Source organism: Molossus molossus, unplaced genomic scaffold (assembly GCF_014108415.1).
Source record: "Molossus molossus isolate mMolMol1 unplaced genomic scaffold, mMolMol1.p scaffold_m16_p_6, whole genome shotgun sequence".
NCBI lineage: Eukaryota > Metazoa > Chordata > Mammalia > Chiroptera > Molossidae > Molossus > Molossus molossus.
In genome coordinates, this window is record NW_023425399.1 from 26,215,677 (window position 1) to 26,239,597 (window position 23,921).

The 23,921-nt window shown below is 45.3% G+C and overlaps 2 protein-coding genes and 5 non-coding genes across 9 annotated transcripts; 6 read left to right on the top strand and 1 right to left on the bottom strand.

Moving 5' to 3' along the window:
- Positions 1 to 7,323: 7,323 nt before the first annotated feature.
- Positions 7,324 to 12,776, top strand: NOP56 (NOP56 ribonucleoprotein). The gene is made up of 12 exons (XM_036244438.1): positions 7,324 to 7,441; positions 7,596 to 7,685; positions 8,008 to 8,122; positions 8,886 to 9,047; positions 9,222 to 9,420; positions 9,777 to 9,964; positions 10,046 to 10,197; positions 10,384 to 10,484; positions 10,835 to 10,983; positions 11,209 to 11,330; positions 11,519 to 11,656; positions 12,331 to 12,776. The coding sequence occupies exons 1-12, from the start codon at positions 7,439 to 7,441 to the stop codon at positions 12,703 to 12,705; spliced, it is 1,794 nt and encodes a 597-aa protein (XP_036100331.1). The 5' UTR covers positions 7,324 to 7,438; the 3' UTR covers positions 12,706 to 12,776.
- Positions 8,672 to 8,738, top strand: LOC118619492. Its single transcript, XR_004957260.1, has one exon. It is a non-coding gene; the product is annotated as a small nucleolar RNA SNORD110 (small nucleolar RNA).
- On the top strand, positions 9,513 to 9,646 carry LOC118619471. Its single transcript, XR_004957244.1, has one exon. It is a non-coding gene; the product is annotated as a small nucleolar RNA SNORA51 (small nucleolar RNA).
- Positions 10,548 to 10,633, top strand: LOC118619490. The gene has a single exon (XR_004957258.1). It is a non-coding gene; the product is annotated as a small nucleolar RNA SNORD86 (small nucleolar RNA).
- On the top strand, positions 11,051 to 11,120 carry LOC118619451. The gene has a single exon (XR_004957226.1). It is a non-coding gene; the product is annotated as a small nucleolar RNA SNORD56 (small nucleolar RNA).
- On the top strand, positions 11,376 to 11,446 carry LOC118619450. The gene has a single exon (XR_004957225.1). It is a non-coding gene; the product is annotated as a small nucleolar RNA SNORD57 (small nucleolar RNA).
- An 11-nt stretch (positions 12,777 to 12,787) lies between the features above and the next one.
- IDH3B (isocitrate dehydrogenase (NAD(+)) 3 non-catalytic subunit beta) lies at positions 12,788 to 18,225 on the bottom strand. Of its 3 annotated transcripts, XR_004957036.1 has the most exons (13): positions 18,168 to 18,225; positions 17,963 to 18,043; positions 17,738 to 17,836; positions 17,518 to 17,638; positions 15,415 to 15,475; positions 15,206 to 15,338; positions 14,969 to 15,102; positions 14,774 to 14,876; positions 14,530 to 14,676; positions 14,250 to 14,344; positions 14,093 to 14,153; positions 13,008 to 13,201; positions 12,793 to 12,899 (listed from the first exon to the last, which is right to left on the bottom strand). XR_004957036.1 is itself a non-coding variant. In XM_036244439.1 (12 exons), the coding sequence occupies exons 1-12, from the start codon at positions 18,201 to 18,203 to the stop codon at positions 12,798 to 12,800; spliced, it is 1,173 nt and encodes a 390-aa protein (XP_036100332.1). In that variant the 5' UTR covers positions 18,204 to 18,225; the 3' UTR covers positions 12,788 to 12,797. The 3 variants fall into 3 exon arrangements, 2 of the variants coding, with proteins under 2 accessions (XP_036100332.1, XP_036100334.1); XM_036244439.1 differs by lacking the exon at positions 13,008 to 13,201 and having other exon boundaries at positions 12,788 to 12,899; XM_036244441.1 differs by having other exon boundaries at positions 12,797 to 13,201.
- Positions 18,226 to 23,921: the final 5,696 nt, after the last annotated feature.

The window sequence follows — 23,921 nt, forward strand, 5'->3', positions numbered from 1 at the left end:
ATAATAATACTGTAATAACCATGCATGGTGCCAGGTGGGTACTTGAATTACCAGGGGGATCACTGTAAATTATATAGTTGTCTAACCACTATGCTATACACCTGAACTAATATAAAATAATACTGGATGTCAACTGTCATTAAATAATAAACTAAAATAAAAAGAATTTGGGAGTAGCTTCACTGGACCACTGCGGTTCTGGATACTGCAGTCAAGAACTCAGGCAGGGCTATAACCATGGGGAGGCTTGCCTGGGGCTGGAAGAACTGTTCGCAGGATGGCGCACACATGGCTGTTGGCAGGACGCTCTGGTTCGTTGCTGGCTACTGACAGGAAACTTTGATTATTCCCCACATGGACCTCTCCACAGGGCCGACGGGGTGTCCTCATAACATAGCAGCTGGTTTCTCCCAGAGCAAGTAATCTGAGAGAAAGCACGGGGGGAGCCACAACACCTCTACAACCTAGTCTCAAAAGTTACACCATCGATTCTACCACTTTCTACTCTTTAGAACTGAGTCACTGTGTCTAGCACACACTCAAAAGGAGGGAGATTAGGTTGCATCTCAGGGGATGGTTATCAAAGAATTTTAAAAAATATTTTAACAGGAGATGTCCTAATTCAAGTAGTTGCAAGACCTCTATCAAGAAAAATCTAAAGCTTTTTTGAAAGGCATCCATCAGAGGATTAGTTAATGGTGGCTCCTGGACCCTCAAGCTAGGGTGAGGGTGGGAAATGGGTAGAGGAAAAAGGCATAGGTGAGGGAGGGAAGGTGTTGCTGTGCCGTGGCTTTTCAGCTGGGACATTGATTAGAGAACTGTCCAAAGATTGTTATCATCTCTGCACTCTTGGTTTGACCTTCCAGCTCATTCCATCTTAAAACTTCACTATTCAGCCTGTCCAGGGGCCATCGGGCATGAAAACCATCGTCCTTCCTCCCTCCTTCCCTTTCTTCTTTCCTCCCTTCCTCCCCCTCCTTCTCTCTTTCTTTCCTCAGGTCATCTAAGAATAATTTGAATTATAAAGTCCACTTAAAAATGTATCCAGAGAATTATAACTAGTGCACTACTGATATTACTCTACCAGTTTGTCTGTGTATTCCTTACCGAGGGAAAATGAAACAGACACTGAATTTTATCTGTCAAAAGCTATTTTTGCAGGCAGATCCTTTCGTTTCTAATACTCTACACACTCAATGTCCATAAAGAGCTCCATTTCACACAGAACCAGGTAAACAGGAACATACTTTTGGTGAAGATCAAGTGGACACTTGATTTCCCTGTGCCTTGCACACTCACAGGAACCGGGGAGTGATGCACCAGCCAATAAGGGGACCTGGTCAGAGCACCAACAGCATCCACTGGTGATCCTCAGTTCAGTAAAGTCATTTCTGATATGTTCTGCAGAGTCCCACCTAAAGCTGGGGCATCAGAGTTCTTCATCTGTAAGAAACAATAAGAAATAAACCTGCCTTGCAGAAAGGAGCATTTCTCTCTCTTGGTCTTGCCAAAAGTGGAGGAAAAAGGTCTCCCTTGAGAATTTGTATCCACAAGGCAGTCCTCACACAAAGAATCTAAATTCCCATACCAACTATATGTTCCAAAAAAGTCAAATGGAAAATTTTAAAGTGATCTTAGGTTAATAGTATTTCCAAGACAGACGGGGTTGAGGGGGAAGGTAAAGAAACAACAACATAAATAGAAATCGTGTAAGAGGATAGATATAAAATATATCAGAAATCAAAATAAATGCTAATGGACTGAACTCTCCAGATAAACACAAAGATTATCAAATTAATATTTTAAATCCCATGTGTTGTATCCAAGAGATACCTTTCAAACCTAAGACCAGGGCAAGTAGGCACTTTATCCCTTTTGGTTCCTAGGAAACAAAAACTGAAATATAATCTTCAAGGGTAAAATCACCAGGTACGTAGTACATCCCACTTTGTAAGCTGGGCTTGTTTTTGAGTAATTTCTATTGAAGGCACTTGTCTGCAGTACTATGCCAGATAATTTATTCTTCAATGCAGTTAGTTTGAAAAATGTAAAGAGAGGCCCAAGTACTGGTCGGTTTGGCTCAGAGGTTAGAGCGTCAGCCCACAGACCAATGAGACCCGGGGTTTGATTCCAGCCAAGGGCACGTACGTTGGTTGCAGTTCATCCCCGGCCCTGGTCTGGGCAACCAGTCCATGTGTCTCTCTCACATCGATGTCTCTCCCCCCATCCCCACCTCCCTCCTATTCAATCTGCAGATAAATGGAAAAATATCTGCGGGTGAGGATTTTAAAAAAAAGAGAGGCCCAACTTCATGGTTGGGGCACATGAGGTATATACAGCATACAGATATCTCCATCACCAAACCATGTCTGGAATATAAGCCATATAAACCCAACCTCCAGCCCTGGCCAGTTTGGCTCAGCAGTTAAGAGTGTCAGCTCGTGGACCAGAGAGTCTGGGGTATGGCTCCCGCTAAGGGCACGTACCTTGGTTGCAGTTTGTCCCCAGCCCTGGTTAAGGCCGTGTGGGTGGCAACAACTCGATATGTCTCTCTCGCATTGATGTTTCTCTCTCTTCCTCCCTCTCTCACTCCCACTCTATCTGAAGATAAGTGCAAAAATGTCCTCGAGTGAGGATAAAAATAAAATAAAATAAACTCAACCTCCAAATTCTGTTATAAAGATTCAACCAGTTGACATATGTAAGACTAAGTGCCAAGCATTATGCTAAGTGATCAGTAAATAGCAGACATTATCACAGGTGTAGATAAGATAAAATATCCTCAGGTTGTTTATGAACACCAACACTAACATCAACTGAACAAAACTTTCACCCTATAATTCTTTTTTTTTTTTGTACAGATAGAGTGGGAGGGAGAGAGAGGAAGGGAGAGAGAGAGAGAAACATCGACATGAAGGGACACATCGAGTGGCTGCCACCCGCACGACCAACCAGGGCCGGGGACAAACTGCAACCGAAGTACGTGCCCTTAGCGGGAACCGAACCCGGGTCTCTCCGGACCGCAGGCCGATGCTCTAACCGCTGGACCAAACTGGCCAGGGCTCACCCTATAATTCTAATCAACTCTGAGTTTCAGAAGCTGTGGCCAAAAAGACAAGGAACACTGGGCTAAATGGCCTTCCTCAATGTTTTTCATTCTTCTGTGTCTATGGAAATAATGTTGCCTATATGGGTAACTCATCACCAAAGACTTTTGCAGAGTTTCTTTCCACATTTGAGAAAAGGGCTAAGGAATTGCCAGAAGCCTTCAACTTGGATGGGTTGTCTCATTTGTGAAATGAGTGTAAAGTGCCGCCAATTTGTGATTGTTCCATGCAATTTACTTTCCTGAAGCTCTCCTAGTGACTGGATTTCTTTTCTTTTTTTCTTTTTTTTTTTTTTTTTTTTTGTTGAGAGAGAGAGAGAAACATTGGTTTGTTTTCCCACTTTTTCATGCATTCATTGGTTGGCTCTTATATGTGCCCTGACCCAGGATTGAACCCGAAACCTTGGTGTATCAGGACAATGCTCTAACCAACTGAGCCATCTGGCCCGAGCCAGATTTAAACAGTCATCCTCAGTTTAATCACAAGGATAGTTCTGAGAAATGTGTTGTTAGGCAATCTTATCATTGTGCGAATGTTACAGAGCGTACTTGACACAAACCTAGATGGTATAGCCTACTATACACCTATGCTATACGGTATACCACTGTCACATTCAGGCCAGTCCTTACGTGGCACATGACTATAATTCATTCCATTTCCGTAGGTCTCCATTAGCATTGCCCAATGCTCAAAGTAAAAATTGGGTTAATTTACACCAAAATGACACAATGAACAATAGACTAGGCTAAATATTGGAGTAATAGATGCTACAGTGTATGGTCCTTCCCCATGGGTAAACAGTCCTATCTACAAAGAGAAAGAAAAGGCCCCAGATGCCACATGGCTTTAAAGCTTGAGTCTGGAACATGCCTGGGAAACCCACAGCTCTCCCTAGGACCTGCTGCCATTAAAGGACATTTTCTCAGCTGGAATTTTTTGGAAAATCTGTCTTTCAATCACCTCCAAATTAATCTCCAATCAAACACTGTTTAGTGGAGAATAAGATTTCTCATCAGACCAAGCCATTCATCCTGGCCTTCATTCAAGGCTTATGTTTTAAATCTTACATGCTAGATCCTTCCGTCTTTCACCAACTACTGACCAGGATAAATCTTACCTCTAGCAGGTTCTTCTCTTGTTTCTGGCTTTTGCTCCCACTCTCTTTCCTTCATCTCTTAACAACCTACACATTCTTCTATAAATGTCTAAAACCCCTTCTGGCCATGAAGTCTTCCTCAGGAGCACTGCCCCGCACCCCCCAAACTGTCTCCTGGTCAGCCTCTCATACTTCTGCATTTCAGCTCTTGGTCAGTTATGTTCATTCCTCTCGCATTATAGTCTTTGAAAACAGAGGTCAAGGGTTATGTTTTTATTTTCCTCCAAGGTCTCTGCATCGCTTATTCCCTTGCTTAAAATCTCTGCCCAAATGTCACCTCTTCACTAAGGGCCTCTATAACAATGCAACATCCCTTAACATTTATCAACATACTTACTTGATTTTTTATCTCCCCAGAGAATGTTAACTCCATGATGGCACTGACTTGGTTTGCTTACTACTGTATCCCTTCACCTAAAAATGCAATAGGCATTTGAACTGGTGAACTGCCTCTCCCAAATGTGGATGGGCATCACCCAAACCTTTTGAATGCCAGAACAGAACAAAAGGTGAAAGAAAAACAAATTAATTCTATCTCTGCTTAAGCTGAGACATCTATCTTCTCCCTTTGGACATCGGTGCTTCTGGTCCTCATGCTTTCAGACTCAGATGCAAATTTATCTATCCAAAATATGAATGTGGTTAACGTGCAGCTTATAACTCTCAGGCTTTTTGTATTTAATCCACAGAAATTATATATATATTTGTGTGTGTACAATATGTATTCCTACATGTGTACATATACTATTTACATATATATATATACATATATATTTATACATATATGTATACATATACATGTTTAGCTGAGACCAGTTTTACAAATCAATACCCCTTACTCTATGTGACATACTATTATTTCCTACTCTCTTTCATCCTACTTCTTTTTTTTTTTTTTTATCCTCACCCGAGGATATTTTTCCATTTTTTGTACAGATAGAGTGGGAGGGAGAGAGAGGGAGAGTGAGAAACATCGACGTGAAGGGACACATCGAGTGGCTGCCACCCGCACAACCAACCAGGGCCGGGGACAAACTGCAACCGAAGTACGTGCCCTTAGCGGGAACCGAACCCGGGTCTCTCCGGACCGCAGGCCGACACTCTAACCGCTGAGCCAAACTGGCCAGGGCTCATCCTACTTCTTTTTAATGCTGGCCAAGACTGTCTAATTTAATCCTCAACCCATTAATAGATTCTGACTTCTTTGAAAATCCCTACCTTAGCAGATAAACACCTATAACCCCAGGAATATTTAGGATTAAGTATAGAAATAATGAAGTAAAACAAAGTCATAGCATTAATATTCTCCATTACATTTTAAAATCATCTATTTAATTTGGTATTTATTACATTCAAGAGAATTTAACATTATAAATTAATTTTGCAATTCCATTTTAAAATGTGGAATGGGCCTGGCTGGTTGAGCTTCGACCCATGCACCAAGAGGTCACCAGTTTGTTTCCCAGTCAGGGCACATGTCCAGTTTGTGGGCCAAATCCCCAGTGCGGGGGGCATACAGGAGGCGGCCAATGTTCTCTCTCATTGATGTTTCTATCTCTCTCTCCCTCTCTCTTCCTCTCTCTCTAAAATCAATAAAGACAAAAAATTTTAATGTGGAATGGAATAACTGGTTTAGACTCATAATTTTAAGTGGATTAGTATTTGCAAGCAATATTGAGATTATGAGATTTTAATATTTACAATCATACATATATGCATATATATGTGTATATGTATATGTGTGTGTGTGCATGTGTGTGTGTATATATATATATATATTTGTTAATCCTCACCCAAGAATATGTTTTCCATTGATTTTTTTTTTTTGAGAGAGTGGGAGGGATGGAGGGTGGGGAAAAGAAAAACATCCATGTAAGAGAGTCACATCGATTGGCTGCCTCCCACACATGCCCCTATGGGGCTGGGGATCAAACCTGCAACCCAGGTGCAAGCCCTTGATGGTGACTAGAACCTGAGACCCTTCCGTGCTCAGGTGACTCTCTAACCACTGAACAACACTAGCCACGGCCCATCCATATTTTTAAGTTTAATATATTCGGCTTTAAGAGGGTGCTCAGTACTTGAATTTTGTCAAGTAACTGAATTGCTTAAGAAGAAAATAAAATATATTAAATTTACGAATGTACTTTAGTTATAGAAATTTATTTAAAAAACCCTTAAAATGATGTTTTAAAATTTTATCAGCACATATACTACTTTAAGATAGCCAAGTTTTAATATTTATTAAAGCAAAGGTAATTTCAAAAGTTGCTTAGTGTCCAAAAGCCACCCTCTGCGCCAGCAGCAGCTCCGATTCACTTGGAGCTAAGCGGGTGTTGAGATTTAAGGGCCTTCGACAGGGCAAGCAGCACGTGTTCCCCCAAAAGGCGCCGGTTCTGCTCGAGGGGAACGACAACCCGGCCTAGGAAAAGGTGGAATCGTCTTTCTCTTCTACCTTCTCGCCTGCCACCCTCGTTTTTAAGAAGGAAATACACGAAACACCATGTAAAAGCACAACACCGGGCCCCAGGAGTGACGTTTCCTCAGGTCTGAGCCAGCACGCCCAGCCCCGCTTCCGTGCGGGTGAGGAGGCGGGGCGCGCGGCTCCCGGGCTCCCGGGCGGGGCGGCCTCTAGTGGGACGCGGGGGCGAAAGGGTCCTGGGGGCATGGGGCGCGGGGAGGTTTCTGGGGCCCGGGGCCGGCGTTGGGGAAAGTGAGCTCGGTGTCCGTTTCCTGCCTGGGAACGGTCACCGCAGCCGATGCGGGGCCTCCGGTCCGGACTTCACCTATCTCTGCGGCCCGTAATTTACATGATGAGAACGTAAGGGCCGTAATTTATATGAGGAGAAGAGGCGGCCCGTAATTTATATGATGAGAACATCAAAGCGTTTTTCCAAACCGTTTTGCAGACTGCAGAGCCTGGCCCAGACCCACGCTTCCCCTGCCACCTCGCCAGCCCGCGCCACAGCTGAGGCCGGAAAATGCCGGCCCGCCGGCGCTCGCACCACCCCCACAGCCCGCCGGGCGATACCACAAGCGGACCCCTCCGAGGACCCGGAAAGGTATCGTCCCAGGCCTCCGATTGGCCGGCGGCGCGGGGGCGTGGCTTCCGGAACCTGGTTCCGCGCGCCAGACCCCGCTCGCCGCATTGCGAGCCGGGCCAGGAGCGGGCGCCATGGTGAGGAGTGGTGGTAGTGTGCTGGAGAAGCGAAGGCCGCGATTTGGGCCTGGGCTCGGGCCGGAGCCCTGGCTGGAGCGCGGGGCTGCCGTGGGAGTGGGGCCGGGCGGACGTGGGGACCGCGCTGACGCGGGCGCCCCGGCTTTCTTTCCAGGTGCTGCTGCACGTGCTGTTCGAGCACGCGGTCGGCTACGCGCTGCTGGCGCTGAAGGAAGTGGAGGAGATCAGCCTGCTGCAGCCGCAGGTGGGTGCGAGCAGTGGGCTTGGGGGCTGCGAGAGCCCCAGCATCCACCGCGCGCTCCCACGTGGGCGGCCACGCGCACTGGGGTGTACGCTGAGCCCGAAAACTCCAGAGCAGAGGGTCCTACCAGCACTAGCGAGTAGAATTGCGTTAGGATCATTTAGAAGCCTTCCGCACTCCTTCCGCTACCGAGGAAGCAGAACCGGTATTTAGGGCCCATGACAAGTTCATTCTTAAGGGTTATTGGTTCTTCTGTACGCTGCTTCACGGCACCCTAGAGGCAGGAGCTAAGGAAGATACTCATCCTTTTTTCCCCCACCCCCAGGTGGAGGAGTCCGTGCTCAATCTGGGCAAGTTCCACAACATTGTTCGTCTCGTGGCCTTTTGTCCCTTTGCCTCATCCCAGGTTGCCTTGGAAAATGCTAACGCTGTGTCTGAAGGTGAGTGAATAAGCCACCTCCAGGTATTTTAGGAAGATAAGCTGAGATGTAGTTCCTGCTACTGTCTGGTTCTTTTTACTACGGAGCTTGTGATAGTATTTCTGCCTTTCCTGGGCTAATTTGTTCTAAATCTAATATATTCTGGGTGGTATTTGATGTGTACAGGATGTAATTTAGGATAGTCTTCACCGAACTCAGGCTCTGGGGGATATGGTTGATTAAATGTTATATTTAAAGCGCACAGTTCAGCATGCAGTCCTAACTTGTGGGTACTAGTGATAAATGGTTGGTGAACGAAATCTGACAGGACTAGTTTAGTGCTAAACCCAATGACATATGACATGTGGTTCTCAGCTACTTTGTTTAATTGATTGGAAAGAGCAATCTTGATACATAAAAACCAAAAAAAAAAAGTGTTTGGTCCCAGAAGGCAAATCGGGCGCTAAATATTTTCATAGTACTCCAGGGTGTGTTTTAAGCTTTCAATTATGCATTTCACATTTGTATTATTCAACTTGAGTGCTGTTCCTCCTGTGGTTAGTGCAGGCTTTGCAGTGATGACTTGAGTCTGTCAATCCCCTGATGCAATCACTGATGTCTCCATGTCTCTGAGCAAAGCCGGAAGGGGAGGGGTCTAGGAAAGCCATCCCAGCATGCTCTTCTAGACCAGAGGTGTGGCAGTCAGCAGTTAAGGGACAAGGGTCTCTTTTGTGATTTAAACATTCTTCGGTCTGTTAGTGAAAGTTCTGTTTTTTGCCCTGAGGTGTTGTTCATGAGGACCTCCGTCTGTTTTTGGAGACTCATCTGCCATCCAAAAAGAAGAAAGTGCTCTTGGGGGTTGGTGACCCCAAGATTGGTGCTGCTATACAAGAGGAGTTAGGGTACAACTGCCAGACTGGAGGTGTGATAGCTGAGGTTCTTCGAGGTGAGACCATCCTCTGTTACCATGCATTGCCATTCTTGACATCTTTAAGGAGGGTTCTGGAAATATTAGGATACTGAAGGTTGCTTCTGGGTAGTTGTCCTGCTTGGCTGTTGCGCATGGGTGCAGAAGCTAGCTCAGAGCCCTCCTTGCTCATAGTCTTACATCCTTCTCCAGGAGTTCGCCTCCACTTCCACAACCTGGTGAAGGGCCTGACTGACATATCTGCTTGTAAGGCCCAGCTGGGGCTGGGACACAGCTATTCTCGTGCCAAAGTTAAGTTTAATGTGAACCGGGTGGACAATATGATTATACAGTCCATTAGCCTCCTGGACCAGCTGGATAAGGACATCAATACCTTCTCCATGCGTGTCAGGTAAAGTGTAGGGGCGACCCTTGCAAACAGATTGTGGTCTATGATTTAGCTTATTTTGAATCCTGATAAGAGGACTCACAGGGCGGGGGCTGGGCCTCCTGGTGCTTACCACAGGCTGTGTTCTTACACTGACTGTATAGAAAGAGGAGGCAGAGTAAACCCACCCCATATACACCTCAACCCAGGCCCCCTTTGCCTGGTTTGTATTGTGAATGGGGGGACATGGGATCAAGGAGGTTTGGGATCTGGCTTGTTCTCACTTCCACCAGGCAAATGGTAGGTGTAGACAGGGCTGAGGCTGTAGCTTTATTTGAAACATGGCAGCTGGGCCAGGGAGTGATTGTGGTTCTTTTTAGGGAGTGGTATGGGTATCACTTTCCTGAGCTGGTGAAGATCATCAATGACAATGCCACATACTGCCGCGTTGCTCAGTTCATTGGGAACCGAAGAGAACTGAATGAAGAAAAGTTAGAGAAGTTGGAGGAGCTGACAATGGATGGGGCCAAGGCTAAGGCTATTCTGGATGCCTCGCGGTCCTCCATGGGTCAGTACAGAGCCTGGCAGCCAAAATAAGGTACAGGGCTCTGAATGTCTGGCTCCCACATTCATACTTTGTGTCCTTCAGGCATGGACATATCAGCTATCGACTTGATAAACATCGAGAGCTTTTCCAGTCGTGTGGTGTCTTTGTCAGAGTACCGCCAGAGCCTGCACACTTACCTGCGATCCAAGATGAGCCAAGTAGCCCCCAGCTTATCGGCCCTAATTGGAGAAGCGGTGCGTCATGGGAAACACAAAAATGGGAGAATAAGGACTGCTAACCATATATATCCAGACTGCTGTATTTCCTGATCCTCCATGTTTTCCCTGTATGCACTTGATGGGGAGAAGTAAAGCAGGATTATGCGGTTGGTAGGTTGGCAAATCTAGCTTTTGTGACTAATTTCTTGAATCCTTCTCTAGGTAGGCGCACGTCTCATTGCTCATGCTGGCAGCCTCACCAACCTGGCCAAGTATCCAGCATCCACAGTGCAGATCCTTGGGGCTGAAAAGGCCCTGTTCAGGTACCAGTGAGGGCACCTGCCCATACTCAGGTGCTGCTTCTGGTGCGCACTGCTTATTTGAGGAATCACAGTGATGGCTGACCAGGACATCCTGACCTATACAGGCCTCTGCTATGGGGATGATGGCCAGTCCTGGTGTCTGAGTGATTCCCAGGGCCCAGCAAAGGGACCAAGTTTCCAGGTCAGCGACGTTGGATGCCTTCTCTCTGCCTCTGGGAGCTGTGGGTTGGCATGAGGTGGGATAGAGACTCACCAGCCTAAGGTTCACTCTGGAGACTGGGGGGAGGGGCTACCTTGGCTAACAGGGTTGAAATTTCTGATCTTAAACTGTCTACTGACTATTCTCCCAGAGCCCTGAAGACAAGGGGTAACACCCCAAAATATGGACTCATTTTCCACTCCACCTTCATTGGCCGAGCAGCTGCCAAGAACAAAGGCCGCATCTCCCGATACCTGGCAAACAAATGCAGTATTGCCTCACGAATTGATTGCTTCTCTGGTATGGGTCGGGGAGTTGGCATGTGAGAAAGGGCTGGGAGGGAGTGGGGAACTCCACACTTTAGCTTCTACAATGATGGTAACATTTTTCGTCAACAGAGTTCACCTAGTGAGTGTTGATACTTTGGGTCTGAGTGAAGCTAAGGATGGAGGAAATAGTAGGGGTGGGAATAGTTTGTCCCTTGGGGAGCTGACAGGCTTTGTTTATGCACATACACATATCCAGAGGTACCCACAAATGTATTTGGAGAGAAGCTTCGAGAACAAGTGGAGGAGCGGCTATCCTTCTATGAGACTGGAGTGATCCCACGAAAGAACCTGGAGGTCATGAAGGAGGCAATGGTTCAGGTCAGTTTGGGCTTTGCTAGGTGGGGGTGAACCATAGCTGGCTGTTGGAGGTGATGAACTATCTTGGCCTGACCTTGGAGAGTGGAGGCAAAAAACTGATTTAATGAGCCTGATCTAGTGCAGCCAGGAGGGAGAACTCTGGAGGGCCAGAGGTCTTCAGAACCTTTACAGCACTTTTCTTTGGTCAGGCAGAGGAAGCGGCTGCTGAGATTGCTAGGAAGCTGGAGAAACAGGAGAAGAAACGCTTGAAGAAGGAAAAGAAACGGCTGGCTGCAGCTGCCCTCGCGTCTTCAGGAAACAGCAGTAGTGCACCAGAGGAGTGTGAGGTCAGTAGGCAGATAGGCTCTGAGTGAAGATCCTGGGTTGTAGGATTTTCAACAGAACAAAAGATGTGTGGCCTCAAAGCCATGGTCTTGAATCCAGGCCTTTGGACTGAAACAGGAACCTGCCTGAAACCTCTAAAACTGCCTCTTGATTCTATAGGAAGGAGATAGAGCCCAGAGAGCGGACTGTAGGAAACTGGTTCCCTGGGCATGTTCTGTCCTCAGCTGCCTCCCAGGAGTCCTCAACTGGGGGTAGCGTGAATTCCTACTGTTTATTCCTGGCTGTGTGTCTGGAGGTGATAGCAGTTTCATAGTGGGAATGCAAACAGGGAGGTCTCCAACATTAGAATCTTCCCTGGGATTTTCATAGTGCCCAGTTTGTCAAATAGTATTTCAGCGTCCCCTCTGGAACTGGGCATGATGCTTCTATTGTGATCAACATGGTGAGTTTTTTCTCTTATTTAAATAGGCTTCAATAATATATTTATCCCCACCTAAGTGGGAGTCACCTTTGGGATACATTTCCAAAGTTCCACCCATCTCAGAAACATTGGACAATTTAACAGCATTTTCACCAGTCTCTCTACCCTACTTAATTGCTGGAACTCTAACGGGGTTGGATGTGGGGGTGTTGATAACAGTGAGTGACACTGTTATATGCTCATTTCCCCCTTTAGGAGACAAGTGAAAAACCCAAAAAGAAGAAAAAGCAAAAGCTCCAGGAGACTCCTCAGGAGAATGGAATGGAAGACCTACCTGTCTCTTTATCCAAACCCAAGAAAAAGAAATCTTTTTCCAAGGAGGAGCTGGTTAACAGTGATCTTGAACAGACAACTGGCAGCGGAAATCTTCCCAAGAGGAAGAAATCTTTCCCCAAAGAGGGACCGGTTAGCGACCCTGAAGAGGCAGGAAACAGGAGTGCCCCCAAGAAAAAGAGGAAATTCTCTTCAAAGGAGGAGCCTCTTAGCAGTGGACCTGAAGAGGCTGCTAGTAGCAAGAGCAGCGGCTCCAAGAAAAAGAAAAAGCTCCAAAAGCTATCCCAGGAAGATTAGAATGGACAGCACCCTGGTGGGGCATAACCTCCCAATCACCCAACCCCTATTTCCCAATAAAAATAAATACAGAGTTGATTGATATATGCGTTTTATTGGCCACCTTTACATGGATGTGGTTGGGACAGGGCATCAATGACAGCATCAGTGAAGTCTCTGCAGGTAGCATAGCCACCCATGTCAGGAGTTCGAACCTGTGGGGGAGAATTGTCATCACCCCTGTGGCCTGGGCCCATCCCTACCACCCACCCCCTCCCCCCACCCAATATATAGTTCCCTAAGGAAGCCAGCCCCAGGACAACCTAGGCTCTGCCCAGGTGATTATGGTCTAGAGGTTTAAGGGCTCTTCTCTGGTCCACTGTACTGAAGGGAGAATGGTCCTCAGTGAGGTTGGAGGGAATAAAGAGCTCTAGCCCCCATAAGGGTGCAGGTGGCCGATGACAGACTTGATGAAGTCAGTTGTGGTGCTGTAGCCGCCCATGTCTCGTGTCCGTACCTACAGTCACCACCGGCAGCAGCCGTGGGGAAGAAGAGAAGAGAGCCCATGAAGGGGGGGTAGGGCAGTGTGATGAAAAGGGGAGTCCAAGAAGGGGTGACAGCCAGAAACAAGAAAATGCAGCAGAGATGCAAGGAGGTTGCTAGGTTTGGAACAACGTGGACTTGTCCACTCAGGTCTTCTGAGGGCCAGAGTCACCACTACAGCTATGCTGCAGCCTAGACAGAATGAATGGGAGGCTGAGCAGGAAGTAAGACAGGAAACGCAGACTGGAGAGAGGATGAAGATGCCTTGGAGGAAATAAGGAGACAGAGACCAAGTAGGAAACAAAATGGCAGGGGAATGCAAATGAGGATGGGTGGAGGTGACTGACACCCTTTCCTCATCCTGCCTGCTATTTCCCTCTACTCCATCCCCAATGCTCTCCCCCTAGATAGAGAGCTGCAAGTTCAGCATTAAGATGCTCCATAAGCCCTGCTGGAGTGGCTCAGTTGAGCACTGTCCTGTGCACGGAAAGGTTGCCAGTTTGATTCCTGGTCAGGGCACGTCCCTGGGTTGTGGGTTTGATCCCCAGTTGGGGAACATACAAAAGACAAACGAGTGATGTTTCTGTTTCTTTCTCAGCAGGTCCTCAAGTGAGGATTAAAAAATAAGAGATGCCCCATAAAAGAGCCAATGGAGCAGGAAAGAGGGAATAGCACATGGGAACTCAAAGACAAAGATCAAAAGGATGAAACAGCCAAGAGGAGGGTAGTGAAGAGCAGCCCTGAGAGTGATGGTCAAGATCAAAGAACAGATGTTCTGGGGACATGAAAGGAAAGGAAACCCCAATTCAGGTTACCCAGAAAAGTATTGCTGAGACCTGGAGCCCCATAGTCTTTCTAAACTCACCTTGCCAACTTTGATCACCTTCTTCACCGCATCTGCAATCATGTTGGAGTGATATTCCAGACTGTCGATGTAGACAGGAAGAAATTGAGATTACCCCCTTCACGAGGTCCCAATTTCCCCACTCTTGCTCCCCTCACCACAGCCCACCACAACCTACTTGAGGTGTCGCAGCATGTTGGAAGCTGACAGAAGCATGGCTGTGGGGTTGGCAATATTTCTTCCCACTGCCTGGGCAAATGGGTGCCGAGCACCCTGTGAAGAGAGGGGCAGGCCAGTCACTGGGAGCAAACATTATGCAGAAAATAAGATCAGGGAAGAGAGAGGTAAGCCAGGTACATTGAGAAGAGGCATGCGGGGGGCAGGGGGGGGAGTTATCAAGGGCTACCTGAGGTCAGAAGAAGGGTACACCCAACTAGAGAGGAGGTAACCTCACTCACCATCTCAAAGACTGCATACTCTGCACTGTAGCTCTCACCAGGTACCACACCAGCTCCCCCAACCAGGCCAGCAGCCAAATTGTCGATAATGTTCCCATAGAGATTGGGCATCACCAGCACATCAAACTGGTAAGGATTCTGCACCAGCTGGCAGGGGGAAATGTGGGCAAGGAGATGTCAACTCCACTCCCCGTCCTCCCTCAGCACTGTGAAAGTACACACATGGGGAGGGTCAGGGCCTCACCTGCATGCAGCAGTTGTCTATGATCATTGTCTCAAACTTGATTTTGGGGTACAGTTCAGCAACTTCCTCACAGCACTGCAGGAACAATCCATCCCCAAGCTTCCTGTCCATGGGCCAAAGGAAACAGATTCAGTCAAGAGAGTGCAGGACACTACCTTCCTAGGAACCTACCCCATTCAAAGCTATGTCCCTCACATGATGTTGGCCTTGTGGACAGCTGTGACCTTGTCTCGCCCCTTCTTAGTGGCATAGTCAAAGGCAAACTTTGCAATCCGCTGAGATTTGGTTCGGGTGACAATTTTCAAGCACTCAATCACGCCCCTGGCACTCTAGGTAAAGAAAGAGGAAGAGCTGAGTAATACTGGAAAGGAAGGAGTTATGCCTCTCTCCCACCTTCACCCCTGCCGCCCCCAATTTCTAGGACCTCTTCACCTCATGTTCCAGAGAGCTGTACTCCCCTTCTGTCTGTTCTCGAATGATCACCAGATCTAGATTATTGTGTCGAGTCTTGTACCCAGGAAGTGACTTCACATGGACTACATTGGCAAACAAGTCCAACTTACGCCTGTGGGTGGGGGAGAGCCATTAGCACTGTGCCTGATGCCCCAGTACCCCTCTGACCCATGGCCCCCACCACCTACCTCAGTCGCATATCGTAGGAGGCTAGTTCCCCCTTATACTCCATCGGGGTATGGATCTTTCCTGCACAAACAAAGTTGCAGGAGTAGGAAAATGTCAGGCACAAACCAAGCCCAAGGGAACCCAGATCAGGGTCCAATCTCCTCAGTGACATACCAGACTCCCATCTATCACTCCCAATCAGTGACCCTTAAACTCCTCTGGATGCAAGGGGCAAAGGAAAATAATGCAGTTAAAACCTAAAACATTTTGTCTACTGTTTAATTTTTAGTCACCATATTTATGTTGAAATCTCAAAATTACCTTATATGAGAACAGAAAATTTTTTCACATTATCAAAGAGCCTGGGTTTAAAATGTTGAGAAACAATGCTAGAGGGAGGATATGTGACCATTCTTGATATTTCTGTCTACCTATTTGACATTTTCTCAACCAACATTTACTGAATATTGACTATGTAAGAAAGGTACTAGGGATATAAACCAAAAACACAACACATAACTCCTGTCCCCAAGGGGCAAACAATACAGTGGGGAAGACAGATAATATGAAGGACATGATTTTAAAAACCATGGAAGAGGTATTAATGACATACATAAACACAGAAAAGAAATTCCCTCTGGTAATATCAGGAAATATCACTGAATAGCTGGCACTTCAGCCAGATCTTAGGTTAAACGAGTATAGTAGACTGAAGAGTGACCCCCAAAATGTATGTGCATGCCTCAACCCTCAGGACCAGTAAATGTAACCTTATTTAGGAAAATAGTGTTCACAGATATAATTAAGTTAAAGATCTTGAGATAAAATCAGCCTGGATTAGGGTGGGCCCAAAAATCCAATGACAACCCAAACCAAAGAACTTATATGCATGCACAAAAACAACAATGCTAAAGGGGTTGTGGGGGAGGGATGGGAAGGAGGGTGTTTAGGGGGGAGAAAAGGAAAAACATCTGTAATAAAAATAAATTAATAAAAATTGACAGAGGAAAAAAAAAAGAAAAGAAAAGGAGAAACAGATACACAGGCAGAGGGAAGAAAGCCATATGAAGACAGGAACAGAGACTGGAGTAATGCATCTACAAGCCAAGGAACACCAGGAGCCACCAATAGCTGGAAGAGGCAAGGAAGGTTTCTCCCCTAAGGCTTCAGAGAGAGCCCTGCAAAGACTTTAATTCTGGAATTCTGGCCTCTCAAACTGTGAAATAATACAATTTCTGTTATTTTAAGTCACCAGTTGTGTGACAATTGATTACGACAGTCCTAGAAAAGTAATACAGTAAGTGAAGAGGATTCTGACAGGTAGTATCAAAACATTCTGGTCCGAAGAAACAGCGTAAGTGAAGATAGTAATGTATTTAGAAACTAACACTAGTGTGACCAAAGCACAGAACAACTGTGGAAATAAAGGCAGGAAAGCTGAGGGTCACTGTATAAAGAACTTACTTTCCTATGCTAAGGCTGGGCCTGGCAAAGTCATGCTGGTCCTTCCAAGAGAACAGATGCAGAAAATAGACTGCAAGGGCAGAACTGGAAGCCAAAAAAATCTAAGGAGGAGATTCAAGTAGGGAAGCAGAGGGATGATAGAAAAGAGGTGGCTAGAAGTAGCATTCTATAAACACAACAAGGCTTGTGGACCCATGGTGTAGCCTCATGATAGACTCCGAATTCTTGGAGTCTTCCTACAGAGACAGTTAACCCGATCTCTCAACTCCTATGTTCCCAACTGAAAGGAACAAATGGCCACAAACCTGATGGGGGTTCAGGGGGAGTCAATGTATTAGTATGGGCAGAAGGAAGATTAATGAACATTTGTTCATTTCATTTTTTATCCTCACCAGAGGGCACTTTTGCACTTATCTTCAGATAGAGCAGGAAGGAGAGAGGAGGGAGAGAGAGAGAGAAACGTGAGAGAGACACATCGAGTGACTGCCACCCACATGACCCCAACAGGGCCAGGGACAAACAGCAACCAAGGTACGTGCCCTCAGCAGGAACGGAACCCAGGACTCTTGTCCGCAGGCGGAAGCTCTACCCACTGAGCCAAACCAGCCAGGACTGTTCATTTCATTTTAAATGACACGTGGGTAAGAGGGCACACATACCGATGAGGGCCACCTTGTTCTCCTTCATGGAACTCAGAACTTGATCCAGCTTTTCCTCGGAAGCCATATTCTGCACCTCGCTGAGGTAATGCTCCTGAAACTCCACCGGGACACAGCCAGCCTTCAGGGACAGGTCCCAAAAATTACAGGGTCAGGTTCAAGAAAGTTCTTTCCAACCCACCCCATCGTCCCTACCAGCTGATTCCCCCAGACAACTCGCCTTGAACACCTCCTTGACAGCATGCATCAGTTCAGGGCCCACGCCGTCTCCTGGCACCATGGTCACGGGAAAGGCGCCCTCCACCCTCATGTCCTCGGCCTGCGACCGGGACCATCAGAGCCAGTGCTGGGGTAGGAGCAGGAGCCCTGGGGGGGAGGGGGGGAGGGGAGGAGGGGAAGAGGGTGATAGGGGTGGGGGCGAGACCCGAGCGGGCCTTGCGCTTACCTGGTTCCGCGAGACGGAGTGCGCCACGGCCGAAGTACACAGGCCCCTCCATGCCCCGGGTTTCGGGGCGGCGACCAGCGCCTGCGACAGAGACACAGCCTGTGAGTCGGGTCTGGAGCCCCCAGATCCAGAATACTGCAGTGAGCCGGGTAAAAGCCCGCCGACCCCCCACCCGCTGCTCGCCCGGCCTGCTCCCGGGCCTCACTCGGGTCAGCCAGCGGACACCGCTGAGAGCCGCCATGTTCTTTGTAGGGAGTCGCGAGGGAAGTGACGCCAGAAGCCTGCGCGGCCCGGCACGCTGACTTCCGGTCTGTCCCAGGACCCTGGACGGGTCGCTCATCCTCCAACCAACACCCCCTCCCACTTCTCTTCATCCTTCTCTTTCATCCTCTTCTCCCCACCCCCTCCCCTGGGGGCTGACGGGACACACAACCACTTTGTTTAGTGTTTTATTTTCAGTCACCATGTTTATGTTGCGACTTCGAAATAACATTAAAGAAGAATAGGAGATTTTATGTTTATCAAAGGAAGACCTGAATTTGATACCAAGTTGAGACAATACTGGGGAATCTGTCTTAATGCTCTTTGTGTCTCTCTCCTTGTTATTCTGTTAACCAATACCTTGCTGAACTTTCATAGGACAGGCACTAAAGGCGTGAATGAACGCAACACAGTCCGTGGGAGAAGGTGTGTGTGTCTGGTTTCTCCTTCAATCCTCTAGCCTGCCCAGGTACTCGGCATTAGTCATGTTTCCTCATTGTTTTTGTGTTGTCTTGTTCTTGGCTCAGACAGTTGTTTCTCTAAGAGTGTGTCCCAGGCCTCAACTCCCCTGCACAGGACTGTAAATGGAGACAGAAATTATCTTAAGCATATAAACATGACTAAAGGGGAATTTCAGGCTGATATTTAAAATTCTAGTCACACGCTGTTTACAAGTGACATGCCTAAAAACAAAAGAATGGGAGGATTTGCCTAAGCCAGTGTTCTGGAATTGTGGTTTTGAATCACCAGTCCAAGTGGACCAGGGGCACTTGTTTAAAATGCAGACTTATGAATCCCACCCCTGGCTTGCTGAATCCAAATGTCAATATTGGGAACCAAGAAAAATACATATTTAATGGTGTATTTAATACATGTTTCAATGGTGATAACACATTGAAATTTAAGAATCACTAGCTAAGTTATCTGTGATTTATATACCTCACCCACCCACCCCCAAAAAAGAAAAAAAAGTGCAGAGCATTCTCCCAGCCTGAGAGAGGGAATGCAGTGGTTCTAATCTTGGGAACCAAGCACAGGTTTTGTGCCTCTGTCTCGGTATCCTTTAGTCAGGGCATTCTCTACAGTAGTGGAATGAAGAGATTTGTAGATTTGAAAATTAGATAATAAATTTGTAAGAGTCTTGAACAAATAAAACAATGTATAAATAAATATAAGACTGTTGAAGATGCCCTTGTGCCTTCTTCAGATACTCTACCAAAGACATCACACCTCTTTTCTGAGTTTTACCAATGCATAAAATTTTATCCAATGTGTAAAATTTCAAGTAAATAATATCTATATATACATATATATACATACATTATATCAGGTATAATAATTACAACAGATATATATATTATTATACATAATATAATTTATTAATGTATAATATTAATGTAAAATACTCTATCTCCACTCATATAGTCCACGAAACAAATCAAAACAAGAGAGTTTCACCACATTGTTTTCATAGACTTTCTAGTCCCAGCTTCCACACTGCTATTGCCACCCACCACCATTTTTCTCCTCCAAATATTGCTCTTTCTGATGAAGAAAAAGTGGGAGATTAACTCTTTTAAAAACTATATTTTATGTTACTTTAGGAAATTAAATGGGAAAGAAGAGAGATGTGCCATCTTGGTCCAATCTGAAAATAATCATTTTCATCTCAGATAATACTAATTTTCTTTACAGTAACTAAGATACTATTTACATTCCTAAATTCTGCACAGACCTGAACCCAGTCTGACACTCAAACAATATCTGCTAACTGATATAACATCATGTGGCCGTCAGCAGGGTGAAAGGGACTGATGAAGTGTACTAATTGACTCAGGCAGAAGAGATGAGACCATTGTCTGAAGACCATTGTGTTCTCCCTGTGAGCTTGATGAGTTCTCCTGGCCTTGGTGAATTCACTGATACTGCCTGAGAATGGGGAAATTCAGTTAGAACCCTTGAAAATCTCTTTAACAAGTCTTTTGGGCAAATCATCTTGTTTGTTCCTTATGACTCTTATGGAGCATATATGAGTGTTCAGTGTGAGGCTGAGTGAATTGAATATCAGTTTCCTAGGTCTACAAATCATCTAGTACAGGGATCCTAACCTGGGGTCCACAGAACCTTCAGGTGTCCATGAATACAAATCAGTACAATGAACTGGGATAGAGAAAATCTAAAAATCATATCTCTATCCTCATAACCTCTAACTGAAATTTAGATTTTTATTTCATAATGAATGTATAATGAAACCACAGGGCGACCTGTGGTGCCCTTGACTTTGTCACTAATAGAAATTATTTTTCATACTGCATTTCAGTTGAGGCAGATTTCCTGAAATATCATTTACTCTCATTCCTGCTTTGGTATTATTTGACCCAATAGATTTTATTATTTAATTCTTAATAAAACAGCACACATAGTACTATATAACAAGGTTATTTATCATTACTATATGCCAATATAATGAGTTTTCTTTGTAGTCTTATTTGTTTTATTTTATGCTTGGGTATTTTTAGTTAGACAGCAAGTAAATGATAAATTTAAAATATTATAAAATATTTTTTGTAAAATATTTTTAAAATATTATACATATTTCCAGCCAGTGTGGCTCAGTGGACTGAGTATCATCCCATGGACTGAGAGGTCACGGTTCCATTCCTGGTCAGGGCACATGCCCGGATTGCAGGCTCCATCCCCAGTAGGGGGCATGCAGGAGGCAGCTGATCAACGTTTCTCTCTCACATCAATGTTTCTCTCTCTCTCTCCCTCAAAACATCAATAAAAACATATTTTAAAAAATAATAATAATAAATAAAAATATTGTACATTACAAATAAAGCCAAAGTTTCTACCACTCCAACCACAGCCCCCAATCCTCAGAGGCAGTTAATTGTCTCCTTCAGAATCTTGTTTCCTACACATGTACACACACACACACACACACACAGAATATATAGTATTGTTTTTATTTATTTTTTTTTTAAATTTTTATCTTTACTTGCCCTGGCCAGTTTGGCTTAGCGGTTAGAGCGTTGTCCTGCGGTCTGGAGAGACCCAGGTTCGGTTCCTGCTGAGGGCATGTACCTCAGTTGCAGTTTGTCCCTGGCCCTGGTTGGGTCATGTGGGTGTGTCCCTTTCACATCAATGTTTCTCTCTCTCTCTCTCCCTCCCACTCTACCTGAACAAAATATCGAAAAATGTCCTCGGGTGAGGATAAAAAAACAAAACAAATTTTTATCCTTACTCAAGTACATGCTTCTTGATTTTAGAGAGAGAGTGTGTGAAACATCAATGTGAGAGAGAAATATCAACCAGTTTCCTCTGATATGTGCCCCGACTGTGGACTGAACCCACAACTTAGGTATGTGCCCTGACCAGGAATGGAACCACAACCTTTTGGTGCATGGGATGATACTCCAACCAATTGAGCCACACCCCCAGGGCTATACAGTATTGTTTTTAGAGTATGGGTGTGTGCTTCAGAATAAATGGTTTCAAATTCTATATACTTACTGTCCTACAGTTTTCTTTTTTTACTCAACACTGTTTTAGAGATATAAGATACCATGTCTTAGAGAATGAGCAGACTCATTATTTTATTTTGCTGCATAGTATTCTGAATATGCTCAACTTATTGAGCCTTTCTCAAGTTGATGGATACTTAAATGGTTTCTAGTTTGGGTCATTATCAGCAATATTGCTGTGTACATCTCTGTACGACTTTCTTTGTACACATGATAAATGCTAGAAAACGCCCCCTACGAAGCACCTGTGCCCATGTGTATGTTTCAGTTAGGAATGTGTTTTGCTGCAATAAATGATAACTCATTAAACAAATAAGGGTTGTGGGGTTTTTTTTCTTTGCTTTAGAAGGAAAGGAGTTCCTGGAATTGGTTTAGCTGCTTGGAGATGCCCTCTGAGATCCAGACTCTAACTTTCCACTCTGCCAGCCCAGTGTGTTGTCTCAGATACGTGTCTTGGGTGCCTCATACTAACCATATGGCTGCTGCAGCTCTGGGCATTGCATCTGCATTCAGAGTTGGAAAGGGGGAGAAAGAACAGTTTCAGCCATATCTGCTTCCTTTTATCAGAAATCTAAAACCTTTCTCAGAAACACTTTCAGCAGATTTCCACTTAAGTATCACAGACGAGAAGTAGGTCCATGACAGACGAGAAGTAGGTGCATGACCATTCCTACTGCAAGAAAAACTGGGAAAGCCCTGGCCGGTTTGGCTCAGTGGTTAGAGCGTCGGCCTGCGGGGGCACGTACTTCGGTTGTGGTTTGTTCCCGGCCCTGGTTGGGTCGTGTGGGTGGCAACCACTCGATGTGTCCCTTTCACGTTGATGTTTCTCTCTCTCTCTCTCCCTCTCACTCTATCTGAACAAAATATCAAAAAGAAAAAAATATGTTCTCAAGTGAAGATAAAAAAAGAAAGAAAGAAAGAAAAACTGGGAAAGAGGAAAAGAGGTTTGTCCTGATTGGCTTAAAGTAATTCTTCATACCCTGGCTGTACATTAGATTCACCTGAGGAGCTTTGAAAACATACCTATGCCTGGCCTAGCTGGTGTGGCTCAGTGGATTGAGCGTTGTCCCATGAACTGAGAGGTCCTGGTTCGATTACTGGTCAGAGCACATGCCCAGGTCTAGCACGGGCCATGCAGGAGGCAGCCAATCGATGTTTCTCTCTCACATCTAAGTTTCTATCTCTCTCTAAAAAAATCAATAAAAACATTAAAAAAAAAATACCTATGTCTGGATCCCACCACCAGAGGAGTGGGGCCCAGATACTGTTGTTCTTTGAAAGCTCCCTGGATGAGTCTAAAAGTTATCATAGAGGAGAACCAGTGGTTTACACCAATCATGATCCTTCACCTGGGAGTGGGCAGGTGCATCGGTTAGGATAAGTGAATGACAATGCATAGCATAACCACAGCCCGAACAAGAGAGAGGTTTATTTCTCATTCACATAAAAGTTCAATAATAGTTGGTTCAGGGCTGGATTGGTCCTCCATAGTGTCAGAGGCTCAGACTCTGCTATCTTGTTGGTCCACCTGACAAGACCTCCACTCTCAAGTTCATTCAAGATCTGAGACATTTATTCTACCTACAGCCATCGTGCATGTATTTCAACCAGTAAGAAGGACAGGGAAGGAGAGCGGCAGCCCCCAGCCCTCTAATGGCACTTCCTGGAAATCACACACACCATTTCTGCTTACATCCTATGTGATACATGGACACATGTGATACATGCGAACACGTCAGCCTTTTTTTCCTTCAAAGTTCTAGCTTTTGTCCCAGAAGACCCCCTTTCTCTTAAAACGATAAGCATACTTTGCAATATTTTTTCCTAATGCTGTTATGGTTTTGTGTATTTATATGATTTAGGCCATTAATTTATCTAAAATGTAGTCTTGTAAAAAATGAAAGATAAATACCTAACTTTATCTTTTCCAAAAGGATAGCTAATTGCTTCAGTATCATTTATTATCTTTTCCTCCAGATAAGAAAGTCTACCTTTATCAAATACTAAATCCCCATATATATAGTAAGTCAAACCATGTGAAACTGCCAATATATATTACCTCACTCAGCTTTATTTTCTCAGTTACATCTGTCACTAGATATAATATTGTATATTTGTTTGTTTATTGTCTGTGTTTCTCAGTTGAATGTAAGTACAATGAGGGCTGGGAT